The sequence below is a fragment of the Rhinoderma darwinii genome, chromosome 10, assembly GCF_050947455.1.
Source record: "Rhinoderma darwinii isolate aRhiDar2 chromosome 10, aRhiDar2.hap1, whole genome shotgun sequence".
Classification (NCBI taxonomy): Eukaryota; Metazoa; Chordata; class Amphibia; order Anura; family Rhinodermatidae; genus Rhinoderma; species Rhinoderma darwinii.
Window position 1 is genome coordinate 40,634,152 of NC_134696.1, and position 20,577 is coordinate 40,654,728.

The 20,577-nt window shown below is 40.6% G+C and overlaps 1 protein-coding gene across 3 annotated transcripts in view; it reads left to right on the forward strand.

Annotated features, from left to right (window-relative positions):
• The window catches only part of SIK2 (salt inducible kinase 2), a 135,537-nt gene that overhangs the window by 43,131 nt on the left and 71,829 nt on the right, over window positions 1-20,577 (forward strand). For all 3 annotated transcript variants that reach the window (XM_075839759.1, XM_075839758.1, XM_075839760.1), the window contains exon 3: window positions 1,065-1,128. In XM_075839759.1, coding sequence (XP_075695874.1) covers window positions 1,065-1,128 — 64 coding nt within the window. The remainder of the gene's footprint in view (window positions 1-1,064; window positions 1,129-20,577) is intronic.

The following is a 20,577-nucleotide window of genomic DNA, read 5'->3' on the forward strand; positions in this document are numbered from 1 at the left end:
TAGAGCAAAGACTAATGCATCTCCTTTCTTTGTGGCCACATCGGAGTTCAGCTAAAAAAAAACTGAGCCAAAAACTGTGTCAGAACTGTATGTGTGATCCTGGCCTAAAGGCCATTATTTATAAGGTATATAAGACTAGGGCTGCACACAGACTTTTATTGTAGTAAGACTTTTTTCTATAGAATAATCAAAATTTTGACAAGCAATTTTCAAATGATTTCCAATTGATTTTCATATTAATCGTTGAAGGAAAAAAGTAGCTACTACTTTTTGAAATCACTCAGAAATCCCAGCATGTAGCAATAAAAAATTTTTAAAAAATTGCTAGCAATTCGCTTTAAGATACTATCCAAGCTTCTAAATGTAGCCCTGGCCTAGGCACGAACTGTCCACTTCCCGTCCAGATAGAATATTGGAAACGAGAGCACATCTAATACACAACTAGAACTAGTATTGTCAAGCGGATCTGTCTAGTGTGGCTATTAGTCCTAGGCACCTAACAAGGCCTACCCCACCGTCATAGAGTAACACAACTGATGCATTTTATATATTCACTATACATTCGATCCTCTATAGGATATAATAGATCATGTTGCCCTTTCCATTTTATATTTTTTAATCCCCAGAGGGAATGTATCATATAAATGGGCTTCTCTTCTGCAAGAATAATGTATCCTATATTTGTGGCATTGTAGACATGGCCTAAAGGGGTTGTCCTCTCAGAATAATGATGTCCATTAAAAGACAAAACGCTCTGCTAGATATCGGCTTTTTCGGGAGAATCTGTGGACGGGCACAAATGTGGTATTACACATCATACATGTAATACATGATCGCTCCAACTCCTAGGCCAGCCACTATCCACTTTGACTTCTAGACAGAAGCCTTGAGGGGGCGCGATCTGTGATGTCCATATGACCTGATAGTGTGGATTAAAAGGGGTTGTCCTTTAAGTTTATATTCTGACTCTCTTTATTATCCTGTTAAATAGTTGACTACTTTTATTGTGCTTTATGATTATACAGAAAAATTATTCATGTAAATTTGTTTATTTGCTTTGTTAGGTTATGGAAACCAAAAACATGCTTTATCTCGTAACAGAATATGCCAAAAATGGAGAGATTTTCGGTAAGTTAATTGAATGCACTATTGTATATTCACCTGCGCGCTTATTGTTATTGAGATCTGCTTTTGACGGAAAGTATAGAAGCAAAAATACACATTTATATGTTCTGATAAAACATACAAATATTTGACCATTATGGTTTTTGTAGTTTTGTAAAGGTATTGGGGATCGTCATTGGTAGTGGATTTCCTTTTTAGATAAGAATATTTCCTTCTTCTTACATAGACCGCGTACAGTTTATTTTACTATTTAGGTGTTTAACATTTCCCTAGAATTTGTGAGACATCCTGCTCTCCTATTGGCTATAAGTGTAATCTGACGCTCCTACAATGTAGTGACCTAATGCAGTACAACTGCTTCCCTATGTAAAACCATTGTATACTAAACCAGAGTACAGCAGCACATTTTCCTTCTGTCTGGGAAACTAAAATATATCTCCATGCTGTAGTCTTTCCAAGGCACAAATAAAACATAATGTTGCGGGTAATAAACTTTTTTTTTTTTCTTGGTAATTTGTGGGGCATCTGTTGACATTCTGGTAGCAGAACACCTTAGGCTGGATTTACACGAGCATGTTCGGTCCGTAAAGGACGGAACGTATTTCGGCCGCAAGTCCCGAACCGAACACACTGCAGAGAGCCGGGCTCCTAGCATCATAGTTATGTACGACGCTAGGAGTCCCTGCCTCGCTGCAGGACAACTGTCCCGTACAGTAAGGGACAGTTGTCCTGCAGCGAGGCAGGGACTCCTAGCGTCGTACATAACTATGATGCTAGGAGCCCAGCTCCCTGCACTGTGTTCGGTCCAGGACTTGCGGCTGAAATACGTTCCGTCCTTTACGGACCAAACATGCCCGTGTGAATCCAGCCTTATAAGTGCAAATTGAAGGTTGAACATTTAGCTCTGCGTTCAGCTCTACCCTCTCCTGTCCCCCATAACAGAGAAGTTCAAATTAACTAAGTCACTGTACATTGTGCCCAGCACCACAGGTAACTAGCACTATTCCAGCATGGCCCTGTGCAAAAGCAACACATGGGCTTACCAGTTATCCCCCAATGATGTCACAATCTGTCACATTAATGATGTCACACTGTACAAAATTAATAATCTCCGTAATACGGCATGGGATAGAACATACTACAAATCTTTTTTTCCTCACTACGTAAAAAAAAACCTCTGCATGCCTCCATATGAAATCGGCGCCATTTTGCGGTAAAATATGGACCTATAGATACATAATATGGTCATGTTCATAAGGCCTTGGTCTAATATTATTGCATTGATTATTGACTTTCATGTTGATTATCCACACACTGTTACCTCTGTGGGCACCATCGTTTTTGTAGTAAAAGTTGTGAGATCTAAGGCTCTGTTCACACTGTTATCATGGCCCATTTATAACGGAGGCTGTGAAAGATCAGTTTTATTTTATTTTTTTAAACTGATCCAAACTGACGCTGAGAAATCCCATTGACTATAATGAGAATCTTCAGGCTTATGTTGTTTTTTCTTGTTTGTTTGTTTGTTATTTTACTGCACTTTTCTTACTGTCAAAAGTATTGGAAAGCTTGATGAAAACCCCTCAACAGAGCCTTTCAATTTAGGTCTGATGTTGACGCAATTTTATCTTCGGTTGAATCCTCTATTACAATTTATTGCCTAAACTTAAATGGAAACTTTTTTTTTTTTCCCTCCTTGGTTATTTCCCAAGAAATACACTGTTCTTTCACGGCAAGAAAAAAAGTCATTTTCCCTGTCTAGGAGCCCCTTGAAAGCCGTTCAGTTTGTTTTCTTCCAGGATTAGGCTTCATTTGAGAGATCCAGGAAGTCCTAATGACGTTGCTCCCTACCTGACTAATTCATTCTGACTTAATTGTTTTAACATTTGCTTCCTGTGCTTCTGAGCTTGAAAACAGGGATTTTCTTCTGTACTTGACCTTAAATGATCAGTGCATCTTTCTTCCACTGGAGAACCCCACCATTTCCAAATAAACCTCTGTTTATGCAGTAGGACACTTTGAGGCTGGCAGTGATAATAGGAGGACTGACGCCACACTGATGAGATTTTAAATTTGATGTGAGGTTTTTCTTCACATTATCATCATATTTTTTTTTAGTTATGTTTTTTTATTTTTTTTTAGGTTTTAAATGAAAATTCTCTATTAAATATAAGCATTGCATTTCAAGATGGATACGTACAGCGATGTAAAAACATTCCCACCTCACCTTCTTGATGTCCCCTATTAATTTATATTTTTTTTAAAGAATACTTTCTGGGCAAAAAGAACCTGCGCGGACAAATAATATGTTTTTATTATTGCGGTAGAATTAGATTAATCTGACATCAAAAGGACTTGATGGGTACCGGATTATCGAATATTATCATATATCAGATGGCCATAAAAAAATAAAAAATTTGTTAGGGTAGAGAATCTTCAGGAAGGAGCCCAAAATAAAGTGCTGCTATAATTATTTATTTTTTTTTACTACGAGAAAGTTATTCTTGGAAGACAATGGTTTTCACTTTTCTACTACCCCTAGAATCCATATATGACAAGTCTTTTTTTTTTAATTTCATTCTTTTTTTTATGTACAGAAACCAAAATCTTACTTACACACTACGAGGATGTGTCATCATTATAAATACTCTATTTTCTAGATTTTTAAAGTCCAAGACAGGGATTATTTATATGAACAGGGGGTAGGACTGATCATGATGCCGTTTGTTGAAGGCCACCCCACTCCCCATGATTTAGAGGACGGAAGCCAAGATGGAGCTGGCCCTGATATGTAGGATTTTTTTTGGGGGCGAGAAATTGACCCTAAGGCTCTGCTCGCATTGCATTTGTGATGTACGTTTAGATTGTACAATGGGAACGTACGCACTAAATGTGTCCATAGGGTTACATAACCCTAACGGAGGACAAAAGTGTGCCCTTTTGGCTTCTTCTGGCCTGTGGTTGACTGATGCCATTGTATGGCATCCGTTTAATGTACAGCATTTCCTGGCATATACGTTGAACGGAGGCCATAAATGTGATGTGAACCGAGCCTAAACTGTTCAAGAAGTGAATTCTCCGTTTTTTTTCCCTAAAGTTCTGCTTCCGTTTCAGTGATTACTTGTAGACGCTCACCCAGCCAGAAATGGTATTTTATATACATCTCAGCTCACGAAGATTGCTCCTTAACCCCTGTAGATTAGGCTTTATTAATCCTATAGAAATGATAAATGTCTCATTAGCATTAAGATGCTGTATGTGATCTCCGCTTTTGATAAGTAACAATAGTAAAACCCCCTCAGTAGTGCAAGTGATGAAATAAATAGTGGGCATGGTTGCTATAGCAACGGCTTACTACGGTCATAAAAGTTTTAATGGGAGAATTCAAATCTGAATCTGACAATAATAATTGGAAACCAACAATAGAGACTATTCACAGACCACAAAAAAAAAAAGATGGAAAGATGATATTTGTAAAATAGACTAGTTTATATTTGTAGTTCAAGGAACAGAGCTGACAAAATCTGGAAAGATATATAATCTGGACTTCGTTTTTGCGGGATCACCCTTGTATTGTAAACAAGAAAAACAACACCAGTTTACCCCGCAGTATATATATATATTTTTTAACAATGAGTCGATAGACCCGGGACCCCACGGATCAGCAGCACAAAGGGGCCATGGAGCTCAGTTACATGAATGGGACTGAGCTGCACCACAAGACAATAAAAACTAATATCACTAAAATGTTCAATACAGGGGGCGGTCTGGGTGTTACTTCTGATTTTAAATGCCTGCAGTTAAAAATGACTCATTCTGCTGCTTGGAATATTTAGAAAAGCGTGTCCGTTACATTGGAGATATGCGCTCCCATATGTCTGAAGCTAAATTGGTGCATTTACAATGGAAAAACCATTCACAAAATGTCTACATTTAAATGTCCCAGTTTATGTTTTCCCAAATTGACACAAATGGCTGGAATCCATTTATTTTCCATTACGGCGAATACGAATTCTCTATAAACTTGATTTATAGAGAATGGTTTACATTTTTAGCTGCCCACAAAAGGCCTTTTTAGTTATTGCCTCCATAATTCTAGTGGGGAAAATATGCAGGAGCTTTAACCTTCTATGTAAATTGATTCAGCGATGTCTGCCATATATAACTATGCCGATCACCAGAACAAACGCAAGACGTTCCAATGCAAAGTCTAGAGCTAAAATGATGGTCTATGGATGGAGACGGGACGTTTTACAGGTTTATCGATTAGCTGTCTGTATTCTCACTCCTAGTTCTCATGTATTCCGTAAACATGGATATCAAGTTGATTTAATCCCAGCATTTTATCTATAATTAACTGGATATAAATTTTCTTTTCAGCAGTTACCGTACGTTACTCGATGGCTCGTAAGTCAAGGAGCAGTTTACCAGGCGTTAACAATTAATACCTTACCGTATAAACTGCGGATATTCTAATTAACAGTTGCGAAGGATGAGAAATTCTACCCATAAAACGTGTTTTAATTGCGTTTTAAATGTGGTTTGGTTCTTTGAAGACAATCTAACTGCTATTTGAATGGCATATGGCACAAATTGGAAGAGCAAGCTCCATAGGGTAAATATGGGCACTGCGGTTTTCTTGCTTTGTTTGAATCATTGAGTCATTTTCTGGCACTGCGATCGATCAACATCTGGAACAGACATTTACATCTTTACATGTAGTTTCCCCTGAATTGCCAAGAGTGATGTCTAAATCTCTATTTGTTCTTTTGCAGTGTGCAAGCTAGCCACAGGCGCACGTTTAGGTTACTGTGGCTAGGTAAATCCAAAGGCTATGCAGCGCAATGTCATGAAGAATTCGATGGTTTGTGGGTGGGAGGAAGGGGTTAAATAGCACATTGGCTTTCTGGCCCATTCGCATTGCATGTGTCCGTCTGCTTCCACTGTTCTTTCAGGCTGACAAAGAACAGATCTATCATGATCTCACCTTTCCCACGTGTGCACTAGATCAACAGCTGTCAAAGTTAAGGAACAATTTCCTTTTCTTTCTGAGTAGTTCCTGCCAGTTGCTACAAATTTGCTCTTTTTCTTTCTTCGGCTGGTTATAAATGTTTATCTTATATTGTAACTTGGGATCCTGTATCCTCCAGTACAAAGTGGAGGAGGAAAGGCTCCTGGAACACCTCAACTCCTCTCTAATTTCTTTTATAGGTTTGCAACAATTTATAGTGTTTGCGGTAGAACAAATGAGTATTATAAAGTATTTTGCAGTTGTAATTTTCTTATCCCATTGACCTTTGTGTAATGCCAAAAGATTACAGCTCGGAGGGGGGCGGGGGTTTAGTTCAGATGACTTTAATTTATTGAGTTGTAAATGTATTTGCTTTTTTCTTTCTGAGTTTGATAGCATTGTATTAGTATCAGGCAGGACTGATGAAGTTTTGGGATTTTGGCCAGCCAATGATGGGTTCTGTATAGTGGAGGTCATATGAGACTGTACATTATATACTGAGTATATGCATTATATAATATATACTAACGATACACGTTATATTATGAGGATAGTCCTTTATATCGGGAGAATGTTTCGCTGCTTCTATAACTCCCCATAGTCTATAATACACTGCAGATGACTTTCCCCAACTTCTACCCCCTGGGTTCTGCTGGGTTCAAAGGCACAACAGAGAACATGGGACCCCCATTATCCTGATTAGTGTGGCCCCAAAGGTGGTCAAAATAACTTTTTCTGATTGTATAAAGATATAAAAAGGAAGTGCTTGGATAGCAATCCCAATATAGTTTTAATTATTAGAATCCTTCCCGTTAGAATCAGACTTTTAAAGGGGTATTCCCACCTGTGACATTTATGGCATATCCACAGAATATGCCATAAATTTCAGACTAATGCAGGTCCCAGCCATATCTCTAGGAGGTGCCCCCTGACTCCCTATACCTTCTCTCGCTGTCACTGGGCTCCAGCCAGTGAGTTACGCGGTGGCCTGGAGTTTGGAAACAGCGTAGCTTTATGAGCTATGTCGTTTCCGTAACTCCCGTAAAAGTGAATGGAATTTACGGAGACCATGTAGCACAGCGAGCAATGCATATCCTGTGGATATGCCATAAATGTCCGAGATGGGAACACCTCTTTGAGAAGAAACCTTAAAGTTTGCACGGAATATGTTTCTTACTGTTCTTTAGGCAGGCACTGGTTGCTTTAAGACCGTTCTAAAGTCCAACGTCTATATAGGTGCCAAGAACAGTCTTGTTTTTGTTGTCTATGATTTTGCAATCACTGGCCGCTCCTAAATCCGTTTCAGCAATTGCCTTGCAACAGGAGGAGTAGCTAGTAGGTGACTACAAGGATCTTCTTACTCCTTTGTAGACCCTCATAGTCGTCCATTATTCTACTGCATTGTATTGATTATGGCACTTCCTATCCCTGCATTTCTCAGAGAACATGGCCACCAGTCTCCGATGCTGGAATTGTGTGTATTAGGTAACTTTTATTTTTTGATCTGTGGTTTGGTAATGGGGGGACGGGGACCGAGTGGGAGAAACTTTGTTTTGCTGGAGTTTTTCATTATATGGCAATGTAGGAATCGTTTATTTGCTATTTTTGTCATCGGCTCAGGGAAAGTTCAGAATAAAATTGTCATAGTTTCACATACAAGCAATAACCGTTCTGGAACACCCTACTCTTGCTGTTTTTTTACTTTAAAATGTTGTGTAATCGTATTTGATAGTAACTTCTTGTTCTGGATTAAAGTAGCAGTGTTGGCATATAATCCAAACGCTTGTCCAATCATATTTCTGAAACTGTCCGCACTTGGACATCATTCAGGACATTACTCGTGCTGCAACCTAACCACAAATAAAGTATTTCTCCTTTCAACAGGCTTGGTCAGCTGAAATGAGTGTTTTCTTCATATGGTCCAACTTCAGTTTATTCTTAACCACTAAACTGGCAGCGCTTCGATGTTACTGGACGTGATAATCATGTGCAGAAATTAGTGCTGTGACGGAATGGTGGGTCCATGTCCTATAAAAAATGGCTGTAATCTGACTGGTCACTGTGGGCAGAGTTATTAAAGCTATGTGAACCTAGGAGTACAACAACCATCATGGTCATTTGTGTGAGCAGAACTTCACATTCATACTTAACCTGCTCATTCCCTTATTTTTCACATAACTTTGTGAAGACTCTGTGCACTCAATGAGGACCTATATTATTATTATTATTTATTTTAACCAGTTGCCGACGATTGACATCTATGCTCGTCACGAGAAACTGGACATTGCTGCATCATGACGAGCATAGTAAAACACTCTAACGGCGGAGATAAGCGAAAGCTCTTGGCTCCGTCAAATCTGATTGTGGCATTCGAAGGTAAAAATTTGATTGGTAATCCCTGTGACGCGATTGAGAGGCATACTTTGTAAACCCAGACAATCCAGATTCCGTTGAAGGACCCCAGGGCGGTCTGACCATATTTTCTGATGTTAGGGCATACTTATGTATGTCCTAACAACTACCCGTGTACGATCAGCACACAGGCTAATGTACTGGCATATAGATATATGCAGTAAAAAACATAAACTAAATTAAAACTGCAGCGGAAATTTTTTTTGCCAGAATTTTTACCACCTTTTCTACCCTGAAAAACCTAATATAAATTAATTTAAAGGAGTTTTCCAGGGACTCAAAATTTTTGGACTAATGCTCTATGTAAATATTGAATAAAGTTCCTAATATGCATTCTGTATTAAATCTGAACGCATTTCTTCCTATTCACCCTACGACACAAGGCTGTTCTTTAGTGATTATTCCTCCCCCTTCTATTTGTCTATTCACCCTCCCCACTAGTTCTCCCTTCCCCTTTAGTTTTTTATCCCGCCCACCAGCTTTCTCTGCGTGCGATCACCTAATCACGTGACCGCACCTCAGCTAGCTAATGTAATCCCCATTATCCCTGTATATATGTAAACCCCATCATCCCTGTATTTTATAATCCCATCATCCCTGAATATATGTAATCCCCATCATCACTGTAGATACCATCCGAGCGGGCACTGAGGAATAACATGAACGCAAAGAAAATGGTCATGGCATTGAAGCATTAGCAAAGAATGAACAGGGCATTGAGAAGGCTGTCGACCCAATAGGATGCCTCAAACCCGTGTATACGCCAGAAGTCCTGGGTTTGAGGCATTGGTCCACAGCCTCCTCAATGCCCGTCCTGGTCAATTCTTTGCTTATATCTCAATGCCCGCCCCATTTTCTTCGCGTTCATGCTACTCCTGCGCTAAAAATTTAGTGTCCCTGGAAAACCCCTTTAAAGAGGACCCTCTCTATTTGTTAAACATTATATGGGGTTGTATAATATAACCTCAGTATGGCCTCAATCACACTTGCATGTGTTTGGCTCCGAATTCTGCCTGGATGAAGTACGAAGCCTGGATGCGGAAATGAAGCCAATGTTATTCTATGGAAATTTCCACACCTCCATTATTTTGCAGGAATGCTTTATTGCAGGCACATCGGATGACATTTAATGTAGCCCGTTCCCTTTGTACTGTTTTAAGGAGGAAATACAGTGCCTTATAAGTCATTCATGTGTAACAGTACGCAATACGGTTCCATATTGTGCAATGTATTACAGATAGAAATTCACACAACTGTGATTGAGGCCTTTAGGCCTCATGCACACGACTGTAGCCATGTGCACGGCCGTGATTTTTTGGTCGGCCGGGGACGGTGTGTCACCCGCAAGCCGCCCGCAAATCGCAGGCCGTGCACATGGCCGCGTCTATTAATTCCTATGAGCCTGGACTGCAGAACATGGCCGTAATAAGGCATGCCCATTCTTTCTGCGGTCAGGTCGCCTGGGCCATGCACGGACCGTGGAAACCACGGTTGTGTGCATGGCCCCATAGGAATGAATGGGGCCGCAATTCTCCTGTGGATTTTCGGGGGAATTGCGGCCGCAAAAGCACGTTCTGGTGCATGAGGCCTTAGTATGAGTTCAGTATTTCATCTCCGTTAAAAAATACGGTATCGCACAGAGGTACAGAAACTGCCATAGGATAACATTAGCGCCATATTCTGGATCTATATCACGCAAAATAGTTATGATCTGTAGTACGGTCATGTTCATGAGCTCGTAAACTTCAGCCACAGTAAAATGTCAAGCAAAGTTCAGAATTTAAAGTTTTATCCATTTCCGAGGAAACGGTGGCTTCCAAGATGTCAATGATGTCCCTGGTTACTGGAGAATTGATGAGCTTAATACCATTATGAATAATTGTCCGCCTCTTGTGGGAAAGCCTTACAGGTGCACTGTCAGCAGTATATGTGTACGAGTGGCGCCAGAGAAATGAATGGAAGGTTAGCAGCAGGAGAGTTTGCTTTGTCGAATGTGGACCGTTGAAGGCTTCTGGTGTATTGTGTTCCAGAATTCATGCTATGGGAGTTGAAGCAGTCAGGCCTGTTGCTTGGTGGTGATTTGTTCTTGGAAATTGTCAGTATTTTTATTTGAGGTGACGCACATGCATTGGCAGGGCTAATACCCATGTGTGTTAAAAAATAACCTGATGTGGTAGGAAGGAGTATGTTATTTTTAAATGGGCAGTTCCTCCTATGATAGATCTGAGTTCTGTGCATTGGCATGTGTAAACATTTGAGATCTGGAAGGTCTCCAGTGGTAAAGTAGGGACTTTTCTTGTCCAATATTATTCATGCATGTGACATAAATCTTCTAAATGATCAATATTAGAGAATTCATTTGAATGATCCTGAAAGGTACTGAAGGGATAACTTCTATTGCTTGGAGGCTGCACGATCCAGCTCATTTTGTACTAATGTCTTAATAAAATTGTATACAACTTATTAAAAACTGTTTAGGAATCCACTTTTGGGTCGTGGACAGCCTGCCGCCTCCCATTACAAACACGGTTCCTCAACACTCACCAGCCGCTGGTTCCTCTAGGAAATATAATGCACTTTGAATGGAAGCACTAGAATTTCATATATAACATATATACTAATAATAATTTGGCTTGTAATGCATATTACTCCACTGAAATATGTATTGGATCTATACTTCCCCCTGATCAGAACTAATGTTGACACAGTTGTGACCCTGTTATTCCTGAGGGGGCGGAGCAAGACACAGATGTAAAAAACACTAAAGAGAGAATCCCTTTGTCATGCTCCGCCCCCTCAGGCTCTGCGATAGGTTTAACAGTATATCAGCTTTGTCTAGAGTGTTTCTTTAAAATGTTACATTTAGTGAACAAACCTACATGAAAGAAGTGAATCTCCAGAGTTGTTCTATTCACCCTGGTGCAGTTTTATTGCAGATTTTAAGCCAAAACCAGAATTGCATCCAGGAGAGGAGATACTTTAAGTGCTTCCTTTATATATTTCTTCTGTCTAGGTTCCATTCCTGGTTTTAGCTTAAAATGTGCATGCAAAATCTTGATCGAATCTGCACTGTGTGACCAAGGCCTAAAAAATTCAGACCAACATTGTGTCAAGGGTTTTTTGATAACAAAGTTGCAACTTGAATTTGTCCCCAAAAACGTATCCACATGAAGTAAAAAAGAACGCCAACATGTCTGCGTTAATCCAATCCGGGACTGCATTTGTCAGCACCCCTTCCCCCCATTAGGAAAGTTTGTAATACTACAATTCAGTTTGGAAACAATTTGATATATCGTTCGTGTTTAACCACCTGTAACGAGAGTTAATCGATCCTACGGCCTGACGATCACGATCGGCGCTCGTTTGTTCTATTTGTAGGGAGCAAGGGTCGTTATGTGTGGGGGGGGGGGGTGAACAAACGTTACTACGATCATTTGTTCCCATGCATTTGCATCTTGTCGGCAGCACATCGCCCTGTTTACACAGGGAAATGTGTTGCCCACTAGCAAACATTTTTTTAACGCAGAAAAGATGCATTCAGCAAATGAACAAGTGTTTGCTCCTTCTTCGGCTGATCTTTGCCCTGTTTTTCACGCTGTAAACAGGGCAATAACAAATATTGGCCCATGTAAGGGCATATTCAGAGGTGGCAGAATTTTTCAGCTGAAAATGTTGCTGCAGATTCGTTGCGAATTTGCAGCAACATTTTCATATTTGACAGGTAATTCTGACGTTGTGAATATCACAGCAGACTCGCTGCAGATTTCAGCCTTTGCAATGCAAAGGCTGAAATCCGCAGTGAAATTCCGCTGCGTCTCCGCAACATAATGTGCATGCAGTGGAGGGAAAATTCTGCACCGCAGCCTAAATTCCGTACAGTTATGTTCCGCAACGTCTGTACTAAGTTTCCTAAAAATGTTTAGAAAGAAATGTAAAAAACGGCTGCTGCAGAATTCCATTGCGGACTGTCCGCAGCAGAATTCAACAGCAATTCCGCCACGTCTGAATGTGCCCTAAAAGGGCCTTTAGCTGCCTAATAGGAGTCTATAATGCAGTGAAAAGCCTAGGGAAGAAGAAGAGACTTGCCATGTGTGGTCAGTGGATTAAAAAATAGCAATTCTTTTCGGTTTTGAATTATGGTACATAGGATATGGGTGGGATACCCCAACTTAGAGTAACTAGCTTCAGTATATAAGATAATATAATGCCTATACTATACCTGTACTTTGTGCGTCCAGGTTTTCTGATTTTTAAAGTACTCTCATAGACTGTAAGCAACCATCCCCTCACGTAGGGGCACATAAGCTTCAAAATCATGCAGTGATCAGATGATATGCTAGTACTTAGTATCATACTGAAAAATACAGAACTTAGACGACCTCCGTTCTAAGAGAACCTGGAGGTCGTGCTGTAGCGTGCCCCTTACCCAACCGCGTTTAATGGAATCCACAGCGAGTGAGCAAATCCAGTAACTTTGTGTTCTTGGCAGCGCTCACCACAGCTGGGCTGATGTCATCACTCATGCCGGTCCTTAATGCGTCCAAGATGAGTGCAGCAGTAGGACACTTATTTAATGCTGCAGCTTCACTGGTATAAAGATAGTGATATTTGGCCAGAGAGGGAAGCCACTTGACGTCATGACTTAATGTTAAAAATAGTTGTTCAGACCTAAACTGTATTCTTGGTTCCTCGGTGGTTATTTCTAGGAAGATTTTAAGTGTTTCTTCTGGAGTAGGTACATAAAGCTCATTTGACAGACCACAAGACATCCTATGACTTTGTAATATGCTGTTTGTTTGACCCCCGAGCACAGAACGCAAGGAGGAGGTGATGTTTGTAATCGTACGTCTTGTCCATGAATCCTTAGAACATATTCTTCATCCTTGGGCGAGATGTATAGAAATATGATTCACTCCTATAGCTTCAGTCTCAAAGTTGTTTATCTGCTCTCTGGAAAGCTGAGTGACACCCAAAACAGTCGCCAGTACAGCTCCCAAAGGGATGGTCATCCATGGTAACACAAGCGCCACCCAACCTTCCAAACACACATACTAAAAACTTAATTAATAAATAAATACCAAGAGACAATGCAGATGGAATAAAATGGCCGCGGTATTTATTAAGGGGTTACATAGTAAATAGAATAAATAAATATTAAACTTGTAATAAATACCAAATATTTTAATAAATATAAAAAAACAATAAATATTATACCAATAATTCATGACCTTGTCCACCCATAAACTGGGCGACTAACCCCCCCCCCACTAACATGATACCGTGACAATAAAAGGGAGGGGGGGCGGGGCGATGATGTTCCTCTTCTTCATCCAACTCGGACGGGCAGCAAACCACTCCAAAACCTGGGAATATATATTCAAAATTCCCGCCTTTTTACCAAAGGGAACCAATGAAAACACCAGATTTTCCCACCACATAGGAATTTTCCAGAACCTGTGCGTGCCAAGACCCAGTGGGTGGGGCACCACTGAGCTGAACCTGACCTCATACAGGTAAGTACCAAATAAAAATAGGGGAGAAAGAGGGTTAAACCAAATGACCTTTAATTAATGACCATAAAAGGAACTGAAGGAAAACAGGAGGAAAAAAAGGGGGGGGGGGCGCCGTGTTACCATGAGGGGCCACGCTGTAAACAGGCTAATAGCCCCTATTCATTATAACTGCACTGCGACAAAACCGTATGCACATACATGGCGTTTGTGTCAAAGCTTAATTCAGTTGCGGTCAGTTACAAATTCTCATGTAAATGACAGATAAATGCAGGTACATATGCTGATTCATACATCATATATAGATTACAGAAAAAAACAACATTCTTGCTGCCTGTGATTAGGAGTTTATAATATACTGTGTTACTATTGAGTCCAATGTATAAACCGTATACTGAGAGCTCTTAAGCTCCCTCTACTGGCAGCTGCAGGAAGCCGTAATGTTATGTTGTGAGTTTTGACTTCTATAAAGATATTACTTAGAAATAAATTGATCAGCACAGAATGAACCTATTTAGATTAAAAAGACAAAATGGTATTTAAGGGTGGACATTCACTTTACGAAATCCCTAAATACATGACCTTCTGGTGGTACTTGAGAACAGGGGTTGAAACACTGATCTAGAACATATTCCGTGATCTGTTTTACAAAGATTTCACACTGATCTCACTAGAAACGTCTCCAATGTAATGGATTTTGTGCCAGTTTGGCATTGGTACCGTTAATTGTGTGAGGAGATCTGATGCAGTGTCCAACAATAATATTGCACCTATGACTCCCTCGTTTGCAAGTTGATCGCCTTCATTATTAACGTGTCACAAATAGATAAAGTTTTTAAAGGAAACAAGAATTGATGTGACTCAACCTGTTGGCTCACGACTTCAGTCGGAGTACAGCAGAATGACTTTCATGAGGCATGAAATGGAAAACTGACATTCATAATAGGAATTATTAGTCTGAAAGTATGGCATGTCTCATTAGAAAATTAGGGCTGCTTATTTTCCAACTGAATTTGCAGGCAGTATCCCAGCTACTGATGACGGGGGAACAACAACCCCCCTCAGCGTTTTGGCGTTCCAGGCTTTCTCTGGAAGCCATCTTGGCACATGAGCCGCAGTGGAAGGTCTGAGGTGAAGGACAGAAGAGGCTTATATTCTCACATATTAGGAATTATATCTGCTTTTCAAGAATGATATGGTGCATTGGCAAAACCATTCCAGTAGATACTTCAGATTTATAAGGTCATCTGTGTTTGCCCTATAGAAAAAAAAAAAACATTTTAAAAGCTAAAAGTTGAGCTAGTTCCTCGATACAATGCCCTAGCTAGTTGTCCTCCCCTTCGGTTGCCCTGATGAATATTCTCTTTCTGCCTTATATATTCTTATATATGCCTTATATAATATAGTGTCGATTAGATCATTGATTGCAATGTTTCCCAGTATGCTGGTAATGGCCTGAGGAAGAACGTGGGGTATTGAACGATTTCTGGGAAACTCCATCATCCCTGATCTGCTGGTCGTGTCATAGATTGTATAAGAAGTATTGGTACGGTGTCTATGACTACCTACAACATAAAGATGCAATAAACTTTTTTTTTCTGTTGAAATCTCTTACGGGGCTGTTCTATAGAGATCAGGAACCATTTTTGTTTTTAAGTCTTGAAAATCGTTACAATCTTAATTGAACACTATAGTAAAACATAACAACATGACCTAAATATCGAATAAAAAAAATAAATATACATAATTAACGCATACTTCCATTGATCCACTTATAAACCTCGAAGGGCAGGTTCGTATATATCCATCCGTCTAGTGTACGTTGTAGGGAAACTGATGACATAGTTTGCTATGGGGACAGTTTTCTTTCCGGTGGCATCAGGTTTGCCACAGGACAAAGAAACATTGCATGCAACATTTCTCTGGCTTATAGACACTGGACAGGCGCATAAAGTGTACTTTGACGTCAGAGGTGTCTGACTCAGGCCAAAAACAAATAGCTGGACACTGTTATATGTGAACCCAGTTTTAAGATTAACCTAAAAAGAAGTGCTCTATTCTCCATGAGAAAAAAGTGTGGCATGCTCCAATGCATGCCGTAATACAGAAGCACCACGTGGTGGCACACGTAGTGCCTACAAGTCTGTAATACGTGTGCCACTATACAGGGTCCACATACCCGGACGCAACGGTTCTCTCTTTCCTTTCTGCACTGCACACAATTTTGCTTGGCGTGTCCAAGAGAACATAGGTATAGATATGGGCTTCAGGAGACCATTAATTGTCAGGTTCAGTGGCTTTTTTTCCTATTCGTTGATTTACTCATTGATTTAGCCCTTGTCTTTGCCTCACAACTCCTTCTGCTGAACTCCATAGAAGCTCTTCCTCCTCAAAAGTTCCTTCTGGTTCCTTAATTTGACTTCTCATTCATTCATTACACCACGACCTAATTTCTTGCTCAAACTTTCTTCTTTACACTTAATTCCACTGGCACAGGGTGGGGTTACCAGCCAAGTATGGGTTGCAGCCAACTGTGAACAAGCAAACAGAAATGTAATTTCCAATTGAGTGCACATAGTCCTGGCAGTACATCTGAACAGTTTCTGACCTTTCTCCGTCCCGGAGTCATTATTCTATGTTCCCGTGCCTGTCCACAGCACCAAACTCGCCCTGACAAGGATGGCTTACATTGGCTTCTTTTGTATACAAAAGTTAGAACACCAGGTAATATCCACCTAAGGCCTCATGCACACGACTGTAGTGGTCTGCACGGCCGTGATTTGCAGCTCGGGCGGCCGCGGAGTGTCACCTGCAGCCGCCCTTAAATCGCGGGCCGTGCATATGGCCATGTGCATTTATTTCTATAAGCCTGGATCGCAAAATGCGGCTGTCCTATCTTTTTGCGGTCTAGGCTCCCTGGCAATTCACGGAAAGCACAGTCATGTGCATGGGCCCATAGAAATTAATAGGACCGCAATTCACCCGCAGATTTGCGGGTGAATTGCGGCCGCAAAAACACGTTCGTGTTCATGGGGCCTAAACTGTATGAAAACAATAGAATTATGGAAAGATGGAGGAGACCAGTTTCCATAGATGTAACATGGTTGTTCTCTAACCCCTAGTAAGAGTAATAAAAAATTGTAAAAATGACAAATAGACTATATGGCCAAAAGTATGTGGACACCCCTTCTAGTTATTGCGCTTATGTGTTTCAGCCACACCCATTTCTAGCAGGGAAATACAATGCATTAAAATGGCCTTGTTTTACTTACATCACTTACTACAGATATCCCCACTGCCTCTGGAAGTGACTTCAGCACAAGAACTGTGCATGGAGCGTCATGAAATGGGTTTGAATGGTCGATCAGCTTCAACAAGCCCAAGATCACCATCCACAATTCCAAGCGTCGACTGGCGTGATGTAAAGCACACTGCCACTGGACTATGTAGAAGAAACGTGTTCGCTGGAGTGATAAAGAGCACATTTCACTATCTTGCAGTCCGATGGATGAATCTGGGATTGGCAGATAACTTGAGAACGCAACCTACAAGAATGTATAGTCCCCACTGTAAAATCTGGCAGAGGAGGGATAATGGTCTGGGGCTGTTTTTCAGGGTTTGGCCCCTTATTTTGAGAGAAGGGTAATGTTAATGCTACAACATACAAAGACTGTTTGGATAATTGTATGCTGACAACTTTGTATAAATTTGTGAAAGTCCTTTTCCTATTCCGGCATGGCTGGGACCCTGTGTGCACAAAACGAGCTCAGGCCAATCGAGTTTGATGAGCTCGATTGGCCTGTACAGAGACCTGACCTCAACCCCTTCCAACACCTTTAGGATTAATTGGAATGCCAATTTTGAGCCAGTTTGTCTCATTCAAAATCATTGCCTGTCCTTACAAATGCTGTTTTAGCTCAATGGGCACAAATTTCAACAGACACACTACAAAATCTTGTGGAAAGTTTTCCTAGAAGATTGAAGGCTGTCATAGGGGCCCAGCTCCATATTAACGCCTATGGTTTTGGAATGGGATGTCCAACAAGCTCATAGAAGGCATCATTTACACGAGCGTAATATACACGCGTGCTTTTCACGCGTGTCGTACGCACCTACATTACTCTATGGGGCAGTGCAGACAGTCCGTGGGTTTTGCGCAGCGTGTGTGCGCTGCGTAAAACTCACGACATGTTCTATATTTCAGCGTTTTTCGCGCATCACGCACCCATTGAAGTCAATGGGTGCGTGAAAACCACGCAGGTCGCATGGAAGCACTTCCGTGCGAACTGCGTGATTCGCGCAACAGCTGTCAAACTCTGAATGTAAACAGAAAAGCACCACGTGCTTTTCTGTTTACAAACATCCAAACGGAGTGTCATAATGATGGCGGCTGCGCGAAAATCACGCAGCTGCGCATCATATGGTGATGAAACACGCAGCTGTTAAGTGCATTTTGCGCACGCAAAACGCCGCGTTTTTTGCATGCGCAAAACGCACACGCTCGTGTAAATCAGGCCTAAGGGTGATGATCAGGTGTGCACATACTTTTGGACATATAGAGGGAGATTTACTAATACCTTCTTAAATTTAGACAGCTGAGAATTATTTGTTTTTATCCCATCTCCACTAAACCTCCCCCCCCTGTTGAGTGAGCCGCAAAAAGTGTCTAAAACACTTTATAAATGTGGCGCACAACGTGGGAGCCAGAATTCTGGTGCGTTTTCATTTGTATTTTATTAAGCTTGAGAATGTGTTGCTGATTGCTGTGTCATCCCACTTATCAGGAAGGGTGAGAACATGTGGCCCAATACACGCTCACATGTAGTTGTGAATGGCTGCACGATTTTCCTGGTAATACCACAGTTTTACCAGATAAATCCTGCAGCCATCCGTCATCACTGTAGGCGTGGTTTGAGCCCAATATGGCTGCCATGCCGTGTGTTCTCACCCAAATCGGAAGCTGACATTATGTAATGCTGTTTCCGTTTAGTAACATTTTAATGGCATGCTTGCCTTTTCATCCTATTGCTCCAGTGCACCTACAATAAAAAAAAAATGAATTGACTTTGCATATAATGCTGATTAAAAATATCCTATAGTTTTGTGTCTACAACCACTATGCAGAATGTGTATCTATAGTTACAGACTGCAAACAACTACTGATTTATATACACCCTGCCATCTGTCCCCTACTTCTTGATAATGTAAGTTAGCAAGAATCAGTAGACAGAGGGAACGGAGTATAACTGCAGAATCAGACTACACAGGGTTTGTTTGTAGTCTGTAACCATAGAAACACTTAGGTCTGCTTCGGAGCTACAGACAACATTTAGGAAGTTTTTAGTCCAAACTATTTGCAAAGTTGCATATTTTTCATTTATATTTTAGATGAATTGGAGCAATAATAAAAAATGGTTGCACAGGTAGAACATAGAAAAAGAACATAAGATATACAGCCATTATGTTCTTACCCTATATTTGTAGCTGTGTACTTCACTTTGTATGTTGCTGAGTGGAAGAAACAAGGTTAACAAAACAAGTCATCAAAGGGTTTAGGATAATTTGGTGAAGTATATAAGCTTTATAGGGTCTCTGAGTTTTTTTGTTTTTTTTTATAGTGCGGTACCTATCTTATCCATTTGGTATATCTATGATAAAAATGTGCAGATTATGTCCCTAGAAACAAAATCTTTATATAGACCCTGGGCCCATGGTTTGTGGTCCTTAGAGTTAGCAGTTCCAACATGCTGTGTTTTTTTTAAAAAAAACGTACAAAACTTAAACGCTGCAGTTGTGGTTTATTAACCAGCACAATCCTCTGACACTTTGATTTGATGACCTGCGGGTTTGACAGCGGAAAGCCAAAGATCCAATATACAGTGCTATATTCATTTTTTCTTGTTGTGCGTTTTGTGTATAAACCTGCTCCAGTCGAGTAAGGATTTCCTGTCCTCGCAAACATAAAAGTTTTTTTTTCTTCTTCTAAGCACAGAGACCGCTTTGTTTCCTATGGGGTATTGCTTGTGCAGGTCAAATTGTTAATGCTTAGTCACCGAAGCTTTCAGACTTCTGTCTCATTTCTTAACCAGGTTCAATGCAGAGTTTCTTAAAGCCTTGCGTATCGTTCTTGTTTGCATCCTATTCAAGGAGCCCCTGAAGTCCTTCAGAACTTGTTACGTGAAGTTGTGGCTTGTGAGTTTTTGTACCAAACCCACTAATCAATATTTTTTTTATCTGTTTCCTGTCTTGTATCTATACCATGTACTTAGTTCTATTATATTCTTTTCACAGACAGTGAATACAGGCTGCTAATCTTTTCAATCTTTCGCCCTTTTTATCACACTACTATGACGATGATGAAAATAACCTTGGACAGTCCCACTTTCCAACTTCACAGCTCCATTCCATCACTGATGGATTATAGTACAGGCCTTTCCTCCTGCACTCTGGCACAAAGTACAGACTTTGGTGGTCTCAATAGCAATTGGATAGTTGTTGGCAGATCCTGACTATTTTCGT